This window comes from Lepidochelys kempii, chromosome 4 (assembly GCF_965140265.1).
Source record: "Lepidochelys kempii isolate rLepKem1 chromosome 4, rLepKem1.hap2, whole genome shotgun sequence".
Lineage (NCBI taxonomy): Eukaryota > Metazoa > Chordata > Testudines > Cheloniidae > Lepidochelys > Lepidochelys kempii.
Window position 1 is genome coordinate 79,033,294 of NC_133259.1, and position 20,084 is coordinate 79,053,377.

At 43.1% G+C, this 20,084-nt stretch overlaps 1 protein-coding gene across 4 annotated transcripts in view; it reads left to right on the forward strand.

The window, feature by feature from the left end:
- STOX2 (storkhead box 2) overlaps window positions 1–20,084 on the forward strand; it is a 144,878-nt gene that overhangs the window by 12,710 nt on the left and 112,084 nt on the right. For 2 of the 4 annotated variants that reach the window (XM_073341765.1, XM_073341769.1), the window contains exon 1: window positions 14,143–14,222. The exons of 1 other annotated variant lie outside the window; for it this stretch is intronic. Coding sequence is in view for 1 of the 3 variants with exons in the window: in XM_073341761.1 (XP_073197862.1) it covers window positions 14,057–14,222 (166 nt within the window). In the remaining 2 variants the exon portion in view is untranslated. Of the gene's footprint in view, window positions 1–13,001; window positions 14,223–20,084 lie in introns of those variants that run through there. One more of the 4 variants, XM_073341761.1, reaches the window with a different exon arrangement.

Genomic DNA, 20,084 nt, shown 5'->3' on the forward strand with positions numbered 1-20,084 from the left:
AGACCTCAGGCCCAACATGCAGTCTCAGGGGTGTCAGAAAGACTGACCTTGGTGTCTCGATCCCGGGCTCAGATGTTGCATCCATCCAAGGGGCCCAAGAGCCACTTCCTCTGGTGGATGTGGTTTCCCAGGCAGGGGACATGGAACCCATCCCTCATCCTGGGCTGGCCTCCCACTTATCATAGCCTGATGAGGCAATAACAGGCCCATCGCAGATTGTGCCTCAAGATGATGTCAGAGCCCACCAGGAGCTGCTTAAATGAGTGGCAGCCAACCTGGGATTGGAGGCAGAGGAGATGTCCAAACTCGCGTACTCCCTATTTGATGACTTGGCGGCGGTGGCCACAGCAAAGGTGGGTCTACCCATGCATGATGGGGTAGTCAAAATTGTAAAAGCCCTGTGGCAGACCCCGTCATCCCTGCCCCATTTCTAAGAGGGCAAAACGCAAGTACTACGTTTCTGGAAAGGGGCTTGAGTACTTATACACTCACCTCTCCCTCAGGTCACTAGTGGTCGCGGCTGCCAACAAGCACGAGAGGAAGGGGCAACCCAGCTTGACCCCGAAAAATTAAGATGCAAAGCAACTTGTTCTGTATGGCAGGAAAATTTATTCTATAGCCTGCCTACAGCTTCACATCGCAAACCACCAGACCTTGTTTGGCAGGTATCATTTTAACGTATGACAGTCCATGGCCAAGTTTGCTGACTCGCTCCCGCAGGATGCTAAACAGGAATTCAATGCCATACTAGATGAGGTTAGGGCAATCACGAGAGCCCCCTCCAGGCCACCTCAGATGTGGCAGCTTCCTCAGCCAGGCTGATGGCTTCCGTGATGGCCACGAGAAGGGTGTCATGACTTCAGTTGTCTGGTCTGTTGGCAGGGGGGGGGAGGGATAGCTCAGTGGTTTGAGCATTGGCCTGCTAAACCCAGGGTTGTGAGTTCAATCCTTGAGGGGGCCATTTAGGGATCTGGGGCAAAAATTGGGGATTGGTCCTGCTTTGAGCAGGGGGTTGGACTAGATGACCTCCTGAGGTCCCTTCCAACCCTGATATTCTATGATTCTATAAGTCCAACAGTCCTTCCAGGACCTCCCATTCGACAGCTCAGTCCTATTTATTTGCTGAACAAACAGACAGCAGATTACATGGCCTAAAATACTCAAGGGCCACTCTTCGTTCACTGGGTCTGTACACCCTGGCCCATGCTAGGAAGAGATTTAAACCTCAGCAAACGCAGAGGTTCACGGGCTAGACCAGAGCGGAACCGTGCCACAGAAAGAGCAGGAGATATAGGAGTTGCCAAGGCCAGCTGCCTGTAGCAGGGGCTCATTTGGGCTTGAGCCGTGCCCCTCCCAAGAACAGGCAATCATTCTGAGGGGATGCTCAAGGGCGACTTCCCAACCTGCAACCAGGATCTGTCTTACCCTTTATTTTCCCACCGTTTGTTACCTTTCCTCCCTGTTTGGACCGCCATAACTACAGACCACTGGGTCCTCAATACGGTGGCAGCAGAGTATACCCTCCAATTTCTTTCTATCTCCCCTTTCACTCCTGTTCCCTGTCCCTCTTCAGGGACCCTTCTCATGAGCAATTGCTTGCCCAGGAGGTACAAGCCCTTTTGCTGCTGGGGTCTGTGGAGGAAGTTCCAACAGAACAAGTAGGGAAAGGATTTTACTCCTGGTACTTTCTCATTCTGAATGCCAAAGGGGGCCTACACCCCATCTTAAACCTACAAGACCGCAACAAATATCTCAAGAAGTTGAAGTTCCACATGGTCTCCCTGGCCTCCATTATCTGCTCCCTGGATCCCCGGAGACTGATATGCTACCCTTGACCTGAAAGATGCTTGCTTTCGCATCTCAATATTTCCTGGCCACAGGAGATTTCTGTGGTTTTTGGTCGGTCAGACACGTTACCAGTTCACAGTGCTCCCATCCAGCCTAGCGACAGCACCAAGAGTGTTTACAAAGTGCATGGCGGTAGTCGCAGGTTACTGTCGGAGGGTCCAGACCTATCCCTGTCTGGATGACTGGTTCATTAAGGGCTGCTCAAAAGGGCAGGTGCAGCGCAGTATCGAGGTGTTGCAAGCCACTTGTCATGCCCTAGGCCTGTTGATAAGCGAACAAAAATCAACATTGGTCCCTGTTCAGAGGATAGAGTTCGTTGGAGCAGTCTTCGACTCTACCTAACCAGAGCATTGTTACCACAAGCCAGGTTCAGGGCAATGTTGGATCTGAGTGCCCAAGTCACCACACACCTGCTCACGGCAACTCAGATCTGTCTCGGACTCCTAGGGCACATGGCTGTGTGCACCTACATAGTCCAGCACACAAGCTATAGCTGAGTTGCCTTCAAATGTGGCTGCTGTTGGTCTATTCCTCAGACACCCCCTGGACAGGCTCCTCACAATTCCGCCCCAGGTACTCCTCTCCCTCCAATGGTGGTGCAATCCAAATCCAGTGATGGAAGGGGTTTCATTTGTGGCTCCATGGCCCACAGAATCCCTGGTGTTGGATGCATCTGACCTCAGCTGGGGAGCGCACCTTGAAGGCCTCAAAACTCCAGACTGTGGTCGTGGGAGGAGCAGTCACTTCACATAAACAGAGAGCTCAGGGCCATCTGCCTGGCATGTGAGGTATTCCTTCCCTATCTATCTGGTCGAGTGGTGCAGTTACTGACAGAGAGCACAGCCTCCATGTTCTACGTCGACAGACAAGGGGGAGCCCGGGCATCAGTCCTGTGTCAGGAAGCCCTTTGCCTGTGGGACCTCTGAATCCAGCATGCTATCCACCTAGAAGCCTCCCGCTCCTCAGAGTCTGGAACACGCTGGCGGATTGCCTCAGCAGGTCCTTCTTCTCTCACCACAAGGTCCCTCCACTTGGAGGTTGCCCGGATGCTCTTCCAAAAGTGGGGAGCTCCCCAAGTGGACCTGTTCGCCAACAAACAGAACAGAATATGCCACCAATTTTGCTCACGACAAGGCCTTGACTGCGGCTCGCTATTGGATGCATTCCTTCTGTCGTGGTCGGAGGGTCTCATGTATGCCTTTCCGCCAAGCTCACTGATCAACAGGGTCCTTTTCAAGATAAAGAAGGACAAGGCACAAGTCGTCATGTTTGCCCTGGCCTGGCCTGGCCTCGCCAGCACTGGTTCGGCACACTCATGGATGTGGCAGTGGCAACCCCATGGACTCCCCAGGCCATCCAGACCTGCTGGTGTGGATGCTGTGTGGCTGAGCCCAGAGGAGCAAGCCTGCTCCACGGAGGTCCAGCAGGTTCTTCTGGAAAAAAGAAAGCTCTAGTGGAAGGCTGTCTACCTCGTGAAGTGGAAATGCTTTTCCTGCTGGGCTTCAGAGTGGAATGTCTCCCTTGCCAGTGCCTCTTTACAATCCCTCCTGGACTACCTTCTGCATTTAAAGCAACAGGGCCTTGTCTTTTCATCTACTAAAGTGCACTTGGCAGCTGTATCAGCATTCCAGATGCATGTCCGGGGTAGATCAGTATTCTCACATAAGATGACGATCAGGTTCCTCAAGAGGCTGTTTCCTCCAGTCTGTGATCCGGTTCCCCCAATGGGATCTCAGTCTAGTCCTTTTCAGGTTTACCAGTCCTCCTTTCAAGCCTCTAGCCTCTTGCTCTCTCTCCCACCTGTCGCGGAAGGTCACATTCCTTGTAGCTATTACATCAACAAGGTGAGTCTCCGAGATTAAAGCTCTTACGTCAGAGCCAACGCACATGGTGTTCTACGAGGATAAAGTCCAAATGCGTCCCCATCCGCCTTCCTGCGAAAAGTGGTGTCGCATTTCCATGTCAACCAAGACATCTTCCTCCCGGTGTTCTGTCCAAAGCCACATGTGTCTAACAAGGACAGGCTCCTGCACACCCTACACATTAGGCGTGCCCTGGCTTTCTACCTAGAGCACACTAAGCTTCTCTGCAGATCGACTCAACTCTTCGTTGCAGTGGCTGACAGAATGAAGGGCATCCCAGAGGATTTTGTCCTGGACTATCAACTGTATCCGTACCTGCTACAAATTGGCACAGGTGACGCCCCCACCAATAGTAACTGCTCAATCCACAAGAGCTCAGGCATCGTCTGCCGCTTTCCTGGCTTATGTCCCCATCCAGGACATCTGCAGAGCTGTGATGCACACCTTCAAAATGGATTACACCATCACCCAGCAAGCCAGGGATGACGCTGGATTTGGCAGAGCTGTGTTGCAATTGACACGTCCATAAACTCCTATCTGCCTCCAGAGGTACTGTTTGGGAATCACCTACAATGGAATGAATATGAGCAAACACTCGAAGAAGAAAAATTGGTTACTCACCTTTCGTAACTGTTCTTCGAGATGTGTTCCTCACGTCCAGTCCATGACCCACCCTTATTCCCCTTTGTCGTAGTTCTGTCAAGAAGGAACTGAGGGAGGGAGGGGACTGGCAGCACCCCTTATACTCACGCATATGTGCGCCATGCCAGAGCTGGTCCCCTACGGATACCCCTAAGGAAAAACTTCCGGCACCGGTGCCTGTGGCAAGCACACACACCTACAATCAAATGGACATGAGCAACACATCTTGAAGAACAACAGTTACGAAAGATGAGTAACCGTTTTTTCCAGCTGCACAGTAACTTTAGGACAAACTTAGGCCACATCACAGCTTGAAATACTTAGAAAATCCCTAGTTTTATAAATACAACTAGGAGGCCAGGACTGCCCCTGAAAATTGGAGCTATTTGTAGTTTTCCAGGACACATGGTCACCCTACCTCTATTGCCTGTTTGGTAGAGACTGCCTCTGCAATACAAACACTAACTCTCATATTCTTCCTTGCTTATTTCTACAGGCTTTGAAAGGATTCTCATTACATGATAACAGTATAGAGACTGAAGTTTCAGCATTTTTTTGCAGGGAATTAAGCACCATACCAAAACTGATTTCTGTGATTATGTTGGAAGCTTGTCAACTATCAAACTTAGCCAATGGTAATAAAGCAAAGCTGCTTTAATTTCCTCTTTGAGACATATGATTTACTATATGCAATGAGCAAGGCGGGGTAGTAATGTAGAAATGAATCCTTGAGCACACAGATATAGAAACTTTGATTTTAGGACTGAGGTTCATTTTTTCCCTAAAATGAGGGGTAAAGCTGTTGTTCATAGATTCATAGATATTTAGGTCAGAAGGGACCATTATGATCATCTAGTCTGACCTCCTGCACAACGCAGGCCACAGAATTTCACCCACCACTCCTGCAAAAAACCTCACATCTATATCTGTGCTACTGAAGTCCTCAAATCGTAGTTTAAAGACTTCAAGGAGCACAGAATCCTCCAGCAAGTGACCCGTGCCACATGCTACAGAGGAAGGCGTAAAACCTCCAGGGTCTCTTCCAATCTGCCATATTTGGGGTCAGGAAGGAATTTTCCTCCAGAGCAATCAGCTAAACCCTGAGCATATGGGCAAGATTCAGCAACCAGATACTACAGAAAATTCTTTCCTGGGTAACTCGGATCCCACCCCATCTAATATCCCATCACAGGCCATTGGGCCTATTTACCATGAATATTTAATTACCAAAACCATGTTATTCTATCATACCATCTCCTCCATAAACTTATCGAGTTTAATCTTAAAGCCAGATAGATCTTTTGCCCCCACTGCTTCCCTTGGAAGGCTAATCCAAAACTCGTCTAATTTCTAGTCTAAATTTCCTGGTGGCCAGTTTATATCCATTTGTTCTTGTGTCCACATTGGTACTGAGCTTAAATAATTCCTCTCCCTCTCTGGTATTTATCCATCTGATATATTTATAGAGAGCAGTCATATCTCCGCTCAACCTTCTTTTAGTTAGGCTAAACAAGCCAAGCTCCTTGAGTCTCCTTTCATAAGACAAGTTTTCCATTCCTCGGATCATCCTAGTAGCCCTTCTCTGTACCTGTTCCAGTTTGAATTCATCCCTCTTAAACATGGGAGACCAGAACTGCACACAGTATTCCAGGTGAGGTTTCACCAATGCCTTGTATAACGGTACTAAAACCTTCTTATCCCAACTGGAAATACCTCTCCTGATGCATCCCAAGACTGCATTAGCTTTTTTCAGCTTTGTTCATGTGTGTCTTGATTATTTCCCCCATTTTGATTTTACTGTCAAGATGGAGTCTTGTCAGTTTAAACTCTCATTTCATTTAGAATCTGAGCCGTTGACCCTTAGGCCTCGAAAGCTAAAATGGCAGCACCCACCAGCCCTGCTATTTTAAAGGTCTGTCCATTTTCTATTTACAAATTGGTTTGTTACTTTTTTAATTTAAAAGAGGATCATAATGTTACTTCAAAATCCGCATCTTGCTAACACTGGACACACCATGTCATATGGGAGCAATCACATGTTTCATAAATCAGGGAAAGGTGTGGTCTGTAAATTGGAAGTCAGGGACTCTTGATTTTTAACCACAGCTTTGACACTGACTTGCTGTATGATTTTTGGCAAGTCACTTTTCATTCTGTCTGTTTCCCTATCTGGAAAACAGGGATAGTAATAATTAATTCCGTCAAGGAGGATTAGTTATTTAATGTTTATAAAGGACTCTGATGATCATCATGCAATAGAAATGCTTAGTAATACTTGTTTGCTCATTTTGTTTAAATGTGAAGGAGGACCAAAACAGATAACTCATGAAAGCATCTGAAACTTTTATGCAATTATTGCAAGTTACTGAGCTTCCTTAACTTCCGGTAAACTCACCAGGCGTTTGGGGTGTTCAGCACACTTTTTATGGAAGCAGAGTCAGGATGGGCTCCACCCTGACATCTGGTGGTGAGGTGTGGCAAGTTGTGGAAAAGAACTTCAGGGGCTGATCTCATTTGCATAGGCACACCCACCCCGCCTAGAATGAGGCCATAACTGCCCAAATGGTCACTTTGGCTGTTGTGGGATCCCCAGTGTCTCTGTTATTGGGGCGGGAAGAATAAATTGTTATTACCCTGATTATGGGAACTGTGCTTGGAACTGTACTTGGCCTTTTGTTATGATGGAGGGACTCACCATCAACTGAGTAGCACTCGCTAGGCAAGGGACATGGGTTCCAAAACTCTGTGAATTGAGAGAGGCTTGAGACAGGTATTAGTACCTGGTGGTGTGGGCCCCTTTGTGAGGGCTGAAGCACCAATTGCACCTCTGTCTCTCTCCACTGTGGAATGTCAGAGCTAATTTTGGGTCTATTAAGAGTCTTGCTACAGGTACTGTGCTGCATTCACTTTGGCCTTATGGTGCACCAGCACTAAGGCTCCCACTACTGTGAGCTGAAATCACTGAGAGCTGAAATCACTGAGCCCTGTGTCAAGTAGTGGGGAGCCGGAAGATCTAGAGTGCAGCGGTGCTGTTCGTGGATAGGCTGGCGGAGTGTTCGTGAGACGGCGAGGTGAGCAGAGCTGTTCGTGAGACGGCGAGGTGAGCAGAGCGGAGCCGGTCGTGGTGGAGCGGAGCTGTTCATGAGCCGGTCGTGGTAGAGCGGAGCCGGTCGTGGTAGAGCGGAGCCGGTCGTGAGACAGCGGTGTGTTCATGAGACGGCGAGCTGAGCAGAGCGGAGCTGGTCGTGGTGGAGCGGAGCTGTTCGTGAGACAGCGTAGCAGAGCAGAGCCCTGTGGGGCAGTCAGCTTCAGGACATGTAAGGTGCCCCTTACCTCTTTCCCCCCCACACAGGCACATTTTAGCCAGACTGGGGAGTAACACTCTGCAGATGAACTTTTGAACTCTGGAGCTAGACTTTTTTGGACTTTGGGTGATTTGTGGATTGTTGGACTCGAGACGTTTGGGTTCTGGGATTCAAGAACCCGAGGGAAAGGATGTGGCCCAATTTTCTGGGAGCAATTTTTTTTGCTCATGGTTTGGTTAATGAACACTAGTTGTGGTGTTTCCCCAATTTAATGCTGATGTTGTTTACCTCATGTTATTAAAGATTCTCTACTACACGAGACTCTGTGCTTGCGAGAGGGGAAGTATTGCCTCTTTGAGGCACCCAGGGGGTGTGTAAGATTTTCCCAGGTCACTGGGTGGGGGCTCGAGCCAGTTTTGCATTTGCTTTGATGAGAGGGAGCCCCTGTGTACTGAACCCGGCCCTTGCTGCTATCAACTTGGCCTGGCAGAAGGGTTACACTTAATAATAGAAAAATTGCTTTAGGATATATCAAGGGTATTCTAAGTCATTCTCTTTAAATGTATAATGCCAAGCCAGCATCTTTGAAGTGGTCATTTCTAGGCAGTCTGCTTCTGGTAATTACACAAATTAAGTGGGGGAAATGGATGTTAAAGCTGTAGGTTTCTTCTGATTCATCTCAAAACGCTTCAGGACCTTTGTGGCCAGTGCACCCCCGATTCTGCCTCTCTCTTTAATGATGTGTGTGGGGTAGCCGACCAGTTGAGTCATTTTAAGGGCCTCCACCAGTAACAATAACCATCAAGAACAACAACTTCACTTGAACCTGGTCAAGGCATTCTCTTCTTCTTCTTCTTTTTAAAAAAAAAAATACAAAGTAATGAAAGGGCCTATAGTCATGAGCCAGACCCTTTCTCCTCTATACCTCCTAGAGCAAATAACAAAATCCCTTATTAATGCCTATATGCAGGGGGCATTCCCCCGCTCCCTCATTCTTAGCTGAATTGGATCATGACAAGTTTGGTTGAAGCTCTTTTCCCCTCCTTCCCCCAAACAAAACAGCCAAAACTTAAACTTGATATTCAAGTTACACATTTGATTCACTCTAGTTAACACCCTTTGGCTTCAAATAGATACAATAGCAGGAGGAAACTTGCTCTAGATTTCTCCCTTCAAAAGGAGGAAATCTTTCAGATATGTCAGAAAACGCTTTCCAGTCTGGGCCTAGAAAGAGACTTAGATATTGAATACAAGGAGGAGAGAGGCATAGATGGCCACTCTAATAAGGGTGCTGCAAGTGAGAGATGGCCTCTAAAACATGCTTCAGACTGACATCTAAAACATGGGGGGGGAGGGGGGAGAGAAGTTTGGTGTTGTGATGGTTTATTTATTTATTTTAACTGAAATCTGACTTTTGACTTTTTTCTGGGACAAATGTATTAATTTGCACTAAATTATGACATGGGCTGCATTTTTACCCTAATATACTCTGTCCCAAAGCACTAACCATGAAAAACACACGTACTCATTCAGAAGAAAAGATGTGATCTTATATTAACCATATACATTACATATTACCATGAAAACATCCTGCATCTGCTGTACCTAGAACTTATCAGGAAATTAAATGTTCAGGTTACCATGTAAGATATGTGCATTGTTCAAAGTAAAAAAAAAAAAAAAAAAAAAAAAAAAAGGTAAAGTAAAATGAAATTAATTGTTGTCCATGTGTTTCTCAGGCTATTAGTAAAGAATTAGAGTTAAATATTCTGCATATCAGTGGCATGAGCACACACATCTTTGTGTTTAATAGAGCTGTTCCTTAAATCCCCACTCTTGTAAAGATTGATCTGTTGCGGGGTAGACTCTAAAATTCAACTCAGTAATTTTCAGTAGGGAATAATTATGTGGGAAGCCAATGTCAGGATCACTGCTTGTGTGGCCCTACTTGTTTGTCAGTCTGTTATTTCCCCTCTTCACTTTGGGCTTGTCTTCACTGTCTTCACTGCAATCGATGCAGCAGTGATCAATTTATCGCGTCTAGTGAAGACCCGCTAAATCGACGGCAGAGCACTCTGCAATCGACCACAGTACTCCACCTCTCCAAGAAGAGTACGGAAAGTCAACCAGAGAGTGTCTCCTGTCGATGCAGTGCAATGAAGATAAGTCAACCTAAGCTATGTTGACTCCAGCTACGTGAATAGCTGGAGGAGTACTGTAACTTAGGTCGACATATCTTGGTAGTGAAGACAAGCCCTTAGTGTTATTTCTTGACCTTGTTCCCCCCCACCCCGTTATCACTTATTCCATTTAGACCCTTGACTCATGACTTCCTCTTTTTCCTAATGTCTTTTTTTTTTTATTTTATTTTTCATCTGTCCAGCCGTCCTTTTATTTTTAGGAGCAGTAGAATAGCAGCTCCATTCTCCTGTGCAGAAGCACATTATTATAAAGCCATAATAAAACAGACTGCCATCTAAGGCTTTGTCTAGGCTAGGAAAAAGGTTGAGTTTATGTCAGGGATAGGTAATGTGAACTGGCTAACTTTGACCTAAACTTAAACCTATTTTTCCTAATGTAGATTCAGGGAATATCTTTAGCTCAATTTTTAGCTGGTAGAGTTACAGCCTAGGATTTTGGCTATGACTTGACCTGTATCTGCACTAGGAAAAGTGGCTGAGTTTTTAGGTCACACTTAGCTAGTTTGTGTTAACTAATCCCGACCTTAACTCAGTCACTTTTCCTAGTCTACACAAAACTTAGGAGTTCTGAGGAGAGCTCTAATTATTATGGCTTCTGCTTTTAGGTTGAAAACACTGGCCAGCAAAAGCATCATATAGTTATGGGGGATGAAACCCAGACTGTTTAGTAATTGTGTACTTAAAATCTTATCTAATTGTTTTTTTTAAATGGAGCTCTCGGTCATATATTTGCTGATCTTCATTTTCATGTTGCCTTCAATTCATGAAGGAGAAGCGTCAAAGGAAACATGCATCTTTGTAGCAGTACAGAAAAATGACCTGAATGTCGTCCTTTAAATTTTTACACATATTTGTTGGGCAATAAGGGTATATGGGAAAGAATCCCTCAATATTTCATTTTCAAAGCTATATGTGGAGTTTTAGTCATGTAATTCCTACTGGTGTCAAGAGGAGAGGAGCATATAAACCACAGATAATTCTTATTTGCTTTGCCCAGGTAGGGAAACTGAGGCAGTGACTTGCCAAAAGCAACACAAGTCAGCTGTGAGATTTTAATTGCATATTTACTGATTCCCAATGCTCAGCTTATTCTTCCAGCCCTCAGAGTTTTAACACTATTAAAAGAGTTGGAGTTGCTGTCAAAGTTACAGAACTATAATTATCTACCCTTTGAAAATGTGAAATAAGTTTTAGAAGGAAAGAGTAACTTACATTAAAGAAGTAATTTAAAGCTGAACTAATAAATTTAGTTGAGTTTTAATTTAAGAGATGTTTTAAAACGCTGCATTATAGTAAACTTCATATGACAGCATGGATTCTTCACATTTCCCATTACAAATATGTCCGCTGTAAAAGCCTCACTAAGGAGAAATTCTGTGTTTAATATATTTTTAGAAGTCTATAAATTCATACTTCAGTGAAAACCTGAGCCTAAATATTTCTTCAACAAGGCATCTGAAATTCAGATAACTGGAATTTCTGTGTTAGGATGAATATTATGTAATCTATAGAATAGGAAACTATTGGAGCATTTCCTGCTTCTTTGATATGTGGTTTTAATTGTTAATGTATATCATTTTGTTTAATTACAGGAAACAGCACTGGGGGTGTGGAGGGGAGAGGTGGATCATTTGGAATCCATCTGTGTCACAATGTAGTTCTTCATCAGGACTGGGAAGCAGCTTCCTCATGACGTGCAAGCACAGCAAAGAAAAAAAACCTTGAAAGATTGATTAGTATGTAGGTGTGGCCGGGGTGTCTTGGGGTGTGTTTATGAGTGGTGGTGAGGGGTTAACCCTTTTGGTTCCATGCAAAAAGAAACCACTTCAATTCAGTTTACTTGAATTGGTGGTTTATAAAAGTTCATTTTAAAATAGATGTGGAGCAATCCAACAGTGGATAAACATATATTTGAAAATGGGCCTTCAGTCTAGCAGAGAGTTATAACATGATCCAATGGCTGAAAGTTGAAACTAGACAAATTCAGACTAGAAATGAGACATATTTTTTTTAACAATGAAGGTAATTAACCACCGGAACAACTTACCAAGGGTTGTGGTGGATTCTGCATCACTGTCGGGCTTTAAATCAAGATTAGATATTTTGTCTTAAAAGACATGCCCTGGGAATTATTTTGGGGAAGTTCTATGGTCTGTGTTATACAGGAGGTCAAACTAGATGATTCTAGACTAGATCAATGATCCTAAACTAGATCAATGTATCTGATGAAGTGAGCTGTAGCTCACGAAAGCTTATGCTCAAATAAATTGGTTAGTCTCTAAGGTGCCACTAGTACTCCTTTTCTTTTTGCGAATATAGACTAACACAGCTGCTATTCTGAAACTAGATGATCACAGTAGCCCCTGCTAGCCTTGAAATCTTAGAAGGGTCATAATTGCGTGTGAGGACTTTGAAGAAGTGAAGCACTATGGAAATGCTAAGTATTATTAAATTTTATAATACCCTTAAAATCTTTTCTAATCAGAGTGAAGTTTTTAGTTAAACTCCTAATACTGAGAATAATAGCTAAAAAGTGCACAGTTCAGAAGATCACAACTCTCACTCAAATGGGTTTTAACTCTCATGTAGCAGCAGCTTGGGTGTTTCCAGACTGGCTACAAGCTGAAATGTATCTGTTTTTGTCTTTCTGCTCCCCACCCCCACTGCATGCACTGTTGTCCTATAATGATTGGCTGTGGGACTAGAAACAGCTGTATTGAGCCTTGATTTTTAAAGAGGTTGCAGGCCTTCCTGCCGTTTAGCCAGTTGGTAGTGGTTAACAACTAGAGAAGAGAGAGCGAAGTAGCTGTTTCCATTATAGTTTCAAGCCAGCTTGATTCCTCTGCGATGGAATGTGTTTGCAGCTGTCAGATGAACCAATTCCTGCTATCCTCATTTTGACTTACACTCTATTGGGTTTGTGCAGAGGAAGAAGTTCGGTAGCAAATATCCTTTCCAAACAAAAGATTTTCTTTCCTTCCATCTCAGGGGGGCTGGACTATCCTAAAAACACGCAGTTTTGTATGTAAATATATGCAAGCTGATTATAGGCTGGGGCACAAGCCAAGGTTTCAGTGAGCCCAAGGGTGTTTCACATTAAAATGTGAAGCCTGACAGGATCAGTGCGTCTAACTTAAGACAGCTTCTTGATTAGCATGAGACTGGGTGGCTGCCTTGTTTCCTGCCCTTCAATAGCTATTCACTGTTTTCAAGGCGGAGAACTGTTCAGCGGAGGAGCTGTGGCAACTTGAGCAGACTATACACGGTTGACTCACTGAAAGCAAATGTTTGGATTAATTTGCAGCCTCGCCTCCCAAGCCTGCAGGAGCTAGTGCATTAGAGAGGAATATACATATATCCCTTAAAACAAATAACGACACGCACAAAAGAAACAACTGGCAAACTGCTGAAGGAGGGCAAAAGACAGAGAAGCATCAGCCATTATGACCATCTGTGTTTCCTGGATTCTGCAAGAATACAGTTGCTACTTCTTGTAGGTCATATGTGAAAGATGTGTGAATGAGACACATGCACATCCAGTGTGTATGGATATGCTGTGGGTGCTGCTAACAGGAAGATTGATCGAATGATTACTGCAGCAATGGTTTAGGCTGCTTCCATGGATTCTTGGCTTGGATTCTGATAGGTGAAGAAAAATGACTTTCACTGTTATCAAAGCATCATTCTAATCCTGTGCCATTGGATATTTGACCCTGCTTTCTACAGTTCCTGGGCGCTCTGTGTTTTGGGTCGAAACCAAAGGCAGTGGGGCTTTCCTAATTTGTTTGGGTCTTTTTGTGTTCTGGCTCACACTTGACTAAGCACTCCTATGCTGAATCGAGCTATTGTTTGGGATCCTAGAGCTTTTCACGCTGCAGTCCCTTACCCCCTCACCCCCCTTGCCTGAGAAGCCACATAATGTGCCTTTCCTCCACATGAATCTGGAAGCTATAAGCTGGACTGATTGCAAATGAAGTGTAATGCATTGTGGGACGTGTGTAAAAATTGGATCATTCGAGGGGGGGAAAAAAAGGAACAGACCTGCAGTTTGCTTCATAGAAGAGGTAGTGGCAAAATGTTTGCAGATTCTACCCAAGCTGTGGCTGTGGTAGACTAATGAAACGAAGCATCGCAAGCACGCCGTGAGGCCTGACTCATGCTACTGCTGCTGGAGGATTAGACTGCAGGTAGCCTCAAAATGAAGAAGACACGGAGTACAACCTTACGGCGAGCCTGGCCTAGTTCAGATTTCTCTGACCGGGCCTCAGACCGCATGAGGTCCCGCAGTGAAAAGGACTACCGACTGCACAAACACTTCCCACCAGCTTTTATTGCCCAGGCATCACGGGGCTACATGACATCAGGTTTGTAACAGCATTTTTGTGCTTATTGCAAGGCTCAGTGTTGGGTGTTTATTTGGCTCGCCAATACTGTGTTGATAGGTAAAAGGGTATACGGTGACTGATAGCATAAGTTGTGAATAATGCAAAAAAAAAAAAAAAGCAGACATCCACCATTTTGTACCTCAGCAAGATTCACAGCAGGGCCCTCTCAATATGGTGTTTAAAATATATTAATAAAAAATAAAATAAATGAAAGGAAGTATTTTTCATATCTATATTTTCAGCTCAGGATAGATAAAAATGACCTGGGTGTTCTGATCAGAGCGGCCCCTTTGCTCTTGTGCTTATGAATAAGTATGTGCTGAATATTTACTATCAAACCAAACATTCCCTTTCCAACCGGTTAAGTTCAGTTATCTCAATGGGGGCATATCTATATTGCATTTTCGAAAGAAGTGCCACCTGTAATTCTGAATGCTCTTGCCCTATTCCAAGCAAGTCAGGTTTCAGAAGCATATTTCCATACAGAGAAGTGTATCCGTAGTGAAAATGAATATAAATGCTGTATTTATGTATAAAGAGTGTGTGTGTGCATGCGTAAGTATACATGTGTTTATTCATCGGTTCATTGTTTTAAACTGAGGTTGTATGGAAATAATGGACCCTGCATCAAAATGTTTGTGAATGGCAGAAAAGAAGCACAAAAATGTAAAAACAGAGAGAGGCAAAAATAAGGAAGGGTTTATTCTTCAAATTAGGGTTTTATGTAATCAAAAAAGCCTCAGTATTTCTAAATGAATCTTATCAGCCATGTAATTCAGAAATTCGAGAAACACAGGAAGAATACTTGAGAGAATGCTGTGGAGGGGGGGAGAATCCTGGAAATCTTCTTTGTTGTTCTACTGCTTGATTATTGTGATCAGACAGAACATTTCATTACTATGATGTCAAATACCAATTTATCATGAAGGCACATTTTTCCTCTAAGGCTTAATTTAGATTGAGTAGGCAGATTCCTTTAAAAGGGAAAAAAGAGGAGGGAGAGGGAAAATGAAGGTATTTTACCATGCATAGTTGAAAACAGTTCCAGTCCCATCTATGTTCCAAAGGTTGAACCAAAGCTTGTGGTTTTCAGTTACATTCTTACTTTATTATCGTCCTTCCTAATAAACATGTCTCTTTTAGCCAGGAGTGGTTTCTCATGTTTTAAAAATGTCTCATGACTTTTCTGTCATTAACCCCAAAACCTAAAGGAAATAATGTGCATTATATTGCAAATCTGCCTAGATAAGAATATTGTGCTGTTTTGGCAATAGTCTTTTTGATTTTCTCTTTCATGGGACGGATCATATTTAAGGAAAATGACAAGTATAACTTATGCTTAAGCAGCTGAAGAAAGCTACAATGGTTGGTATATTTTCTGAGTGGTGATGGTGCAGCAGATTTAGAAAAGAATCTGTGAGCCAGATCTGACTCCAGCATGTACTTCTAAAGTCTAAACAGTTATTCTTTATGACTTTTCTGATATTCTTAGTTTGAGATGCACCTTGTCAGTTTTGTCTCAGACAATACTTCTAAGCTTTTCTTTTAGTATGGAAACCAGGTCTGAAGCAGAAGAATCTTTCAGTAGTGTTTCTGACAGTTGGTGGGTTTATTTATTTATTTAATATTTTTTTTAACGCAGGAGTGCAACTCAGATACATTCTTCCTGGAAACAGTCTGAATTCACAAAAGCATTATCCTGACAGGGTCTGTATGATCAAATTTGAGTCCACCTTAGGATCAAATGTATAGCTATCTGTATTTTAGAGTAGATGTCTCTGTGTGTGAGATAGGGGGTGGAAGGGTAACATTCATTATAAATGTGTTATAAAATGATCCCAAAAAGGGATGTTACAGCTATGAATATACAGGTGACTGATTTCTAATGTTATAGCACAGCAATGGAGGAAGAAAAGCAGGTGTCACGTCTAGTATGAGTAATCTAGTAAAGTTATTAAAGGCATAACAAAATGGAAATGAAAACCAGAAAGATTTTTTTTTATATTAGTAGGTAGAATTTTAGCTGTAAATGTAATTGTGGCCTTTTGGTGCGTGGCTTGCTTTTTTTTTTTTTTTTAAAAAGAGCCCTGTCCAATGCCCTTCCAAATAGTAGATTTGGGAGGAATGCGTACTATATCTAAGCACGTCTAGTTATTTAAAGTAATCTCTTCCTCACAGGAAATCCATAGGAAGTCTTCTTGCATAAAAGTTGTGATTCTGACTACAAATACATTCTTTGTCACCCAAAATGTTGTACAGGAGAAAGTGCCTGAAACACGTAGGCTTTTCAGACTTCTGCATTCTGTTTGTCCAGTCATTTAACCTAATCACCATTAGTATTGTTGTGGTCATTTTAAATTAAATGCTGCATTGTTTGGGAGTGGGGAGAGGAGAGGGAAAGCTTGTTTTCTGGCTTGATTGCTTTAGTTCAGGGATATAAGATAGGGATAGGCAAACAAGCAAATGACTCTTTACTATGGCACTAAAAACCTTAAACAAATAAACACTGTAAATATAACTCAGAATTGTTTGTGGAAAATCGGGTATGTACACATTATTCCTTTAAACAGTACAAAAATACTAGGTGGTGCTATGAAGAACTGTGTTACACGTAAAGCTTTTGAAAAATGCAGTCTCTAAATGGAATCTAGTTTATTATTAAAGCAGAAGTGCAGGCTCCTAACGAGAGAAGTGACGGTGCACCATTTTTAAACAGTCTTTTCATTAGTAATGAATAAAAACCAGTTTTGAAATTTGATTTATAGTAAGAAGCATTGATGTTTAGTATTAGCATTTTCAATACCTTCAGGGCAAACTGCCCATAAGCTGTGGCAGTTATTGCAAATATGGATGAAATTTATGTGGGGAAGCCCACAAAGAGATTGGCAGATCAATGAAGAATGAATTTAAAATTATATAAATCTAGAAAAATCTCACATTTTTACTGGTGAATAATCTCTTGATGCTGGCTGGCTAATCTGCTGTAATCCAGAGTTTCTTCAGGCTTCCTAGCAACCACTGCGTTCAAAGGCCATGCAGTGTGTTCATTGTTTATGTTGAATATTAATTTGCCAGTGGAAGACTGAGTAAGGAAAAAAGCTTTTCTATTACTGAAGAAAAACTATAACAATAAAGCTGTTTGCCCTTGCATATGAGAGAGATTTTGAACAACTGGGTGCAATACATTTTGCACACATCACCAAAAAAGAGAGATTTTACTTTTCATATTTTTTATTGATTATTACTTAATCAAAGGGAAAATAAAGTCCTGTAAAACCCCAAGCAGACTGAAAGTTACTTAGACTCAGGAAGGGGAACTCTGAAAAACCACACAGGGTAATATATATACTTCATCAAGTGTCAGAAGCATTTTTTTTTAAAGAAAGTTTGTTGGGTTTTTGTTTAATCAGGAGAGATGATCCATGTGCTGTGGTCTACACAGCTGTTATATTAGGCTACCAAAATTGGATGAGATTGGCTTTTATATAGTTATAAATGAATACCATTCCAACTCTCTTTGTGCTGTTTTAATTAAAGCTTTTTGGGGTTCCAGGTAATTTACTAATTTGAGGTTGGAAAAAACCTATCCCATTTCATCATAAAGAAACAGTCTAATGTAAACAGCATGAGGGCATGTCTGAAGGACTTTAAATGAGTACCTTCTGGAACTACAGAAAGGTTACTTTCTGAGAAGTTTGCAGTTAGTTCTGAGCTCAGAAGTTAACAATAACGGCATAGTGGATGAAATTTAGCTCTGGTGTAAGTCAGTCGGTGTTCCATTATGAGCTACTATCTTTATAAAAAGTTTATTAGCGCCCCCCCCACAAAAAAAAAATTGGACAAGAAATTCAAACAGTTTTTTGTCCAGTGCTAACAAATTTCGCTTCTGAAGGAAAAAGCTTGCTGCTCTCTCTGTCTTTTGGGGTTTAAATTTTGACACAAACTATAGTACTGGTTCTTCAGCTTTGTTTAACAGAGGGAGCCAGGGAGTTATTTGAGAGAATCGGAGAATCCTAGATCTTTTCTTAAGCTTGACCCTTTCAAATTAGTAATAAATGGGAGATGTCCGTAGAGGCTTGATGGTCAAAAGAATACACAAGTTACTGTAGCTGAGGGACTGCAACAATAGCGAAAGCTTGGGCGCTCGCTTCGATGTCTCCCTTCAGTTGATTATTTGAAGATACATATACTGGCATGAAAGTTGCTGTATTGTAATTGTTAGTGAAATAAACAGCATTACATCACCTACTTTGTCTCAGCTCGAAACTAAGACACTTTCCAACTCTGCTGCTTTATAGTGATGCACTATACCAATCTCTGTGGATTCTGAAATGATCTAGATTGAGCCCATTAATGGACCAGTAAAAATCTTGAACCTGTTAATGTTACAGTTGCAGGGCCAGCTGCACCTCTGACCTCATCTCTGGTCTCTCTGGCTTCCGAACAGCAAGGTGCTTGGCCTCCATTGCAGCTTTTCTCTCTCAAACTAGTTTTTCCTCCTCTGCTGCTGAATCGCTGAACCCAGTCTGGATGGGGCCAGATTGCTCCTTTGTTCACTGCCTATGCTCTTGACACCGTCTTCCTCGTTTCCCTCTGAAAGTTGTTGTCAAAGCTCCTGGCCCTACCCATAGGTGCTGGAATTAGGGGAACTGAGGGTGCTGTTGTACCCCCTGGCTTGAAATGGTTTCCATTATATACAGGGTTTACAGTGCGGTTCAATGGCTCTCAGCACCCTCACTATAAAAATGGTTCCAGCACCCCGGCCCTACCCATCCATTCTGTTCTCTGGAGAACCCACCTGCTCTGGAAGAGAACTGGGACCCTACTCTGTACTGGTCTGGTACCCATTCTGCCTCCGGTCAGCTTCAAACAGCAAAGTCACCAGCACTGACTTTTTCAGTTCTTTAGAAGATTCCTTTCTTTGTATAAATCTGCTAGCTAATCTTTCTTGAGCTGCTCATAGCTCATTTTTCTTATTTATCTTTTCCTAGTTTCTTCCTGAAAAGAACACACGACATTTTTTCTCTAGATTTTTCCTTCTACAATGCTTGTTTTTACTGCTGTGCTCACTTATTGGAAATTCTCCACTGTCACCATCGTACAACACTGATACCACTATGTCACTGTTATATCGTGTATAGAGTGAACAGATGTCCTGTTTTTATAGGGACAGTCCTGATAATTGGGGCTTTGTCTTATATGGGCACCTATTACTCACCACCTCCATCCCGATTTTTCACACTTGCTATTTGGTCACCATAATCGTGTCTCTCCTACCCCTTCTCTGGTCTCTCTGAGTGCACTCCCTCAGGTCTCAGGCTTCATGCCTTCCCCTCTGGAAGGGTGAATTCTCCCACTCTTAGACCAGGTCCTAGTCTATGGTACCCTGTGTGTCAAGCATGCCTGCTCAACAGGTCTGACTGGATTTGGATATCTGTGGCTCTTCCCTTCAGAAGCTTGTGACCCTTTGTGAATACAGTGACCAAAACAACCGCCTTAAACCAGAGTGTTGTTTTAAATTATGCTTTGTTTTTACTGTTGATTAATAGATTTTAAAACAACAAATGGTCTACATGCATGCCTATCTATCTTAGAGTCCTAGACAGATCTGTCTAACTCAGATTCATAACCTCTGGGGGTCTAGCTCTTAGTCTGTTGTCCTTAACTCCCTCTGCCCCTATCCTTAATTGCCTTTCTTTAAAACCAGCCAAAGTTCTCATTCTCCCAGCTCACAGGCCCCAAAATATCTTTAATGACCGCTGCAGGGGGTCGGAGCCGGTGGGGGTGGGCCCAAAGCCAGGGCATCCAAATGAATGGCTCTTGCATTGTCTTTGAAGTGTT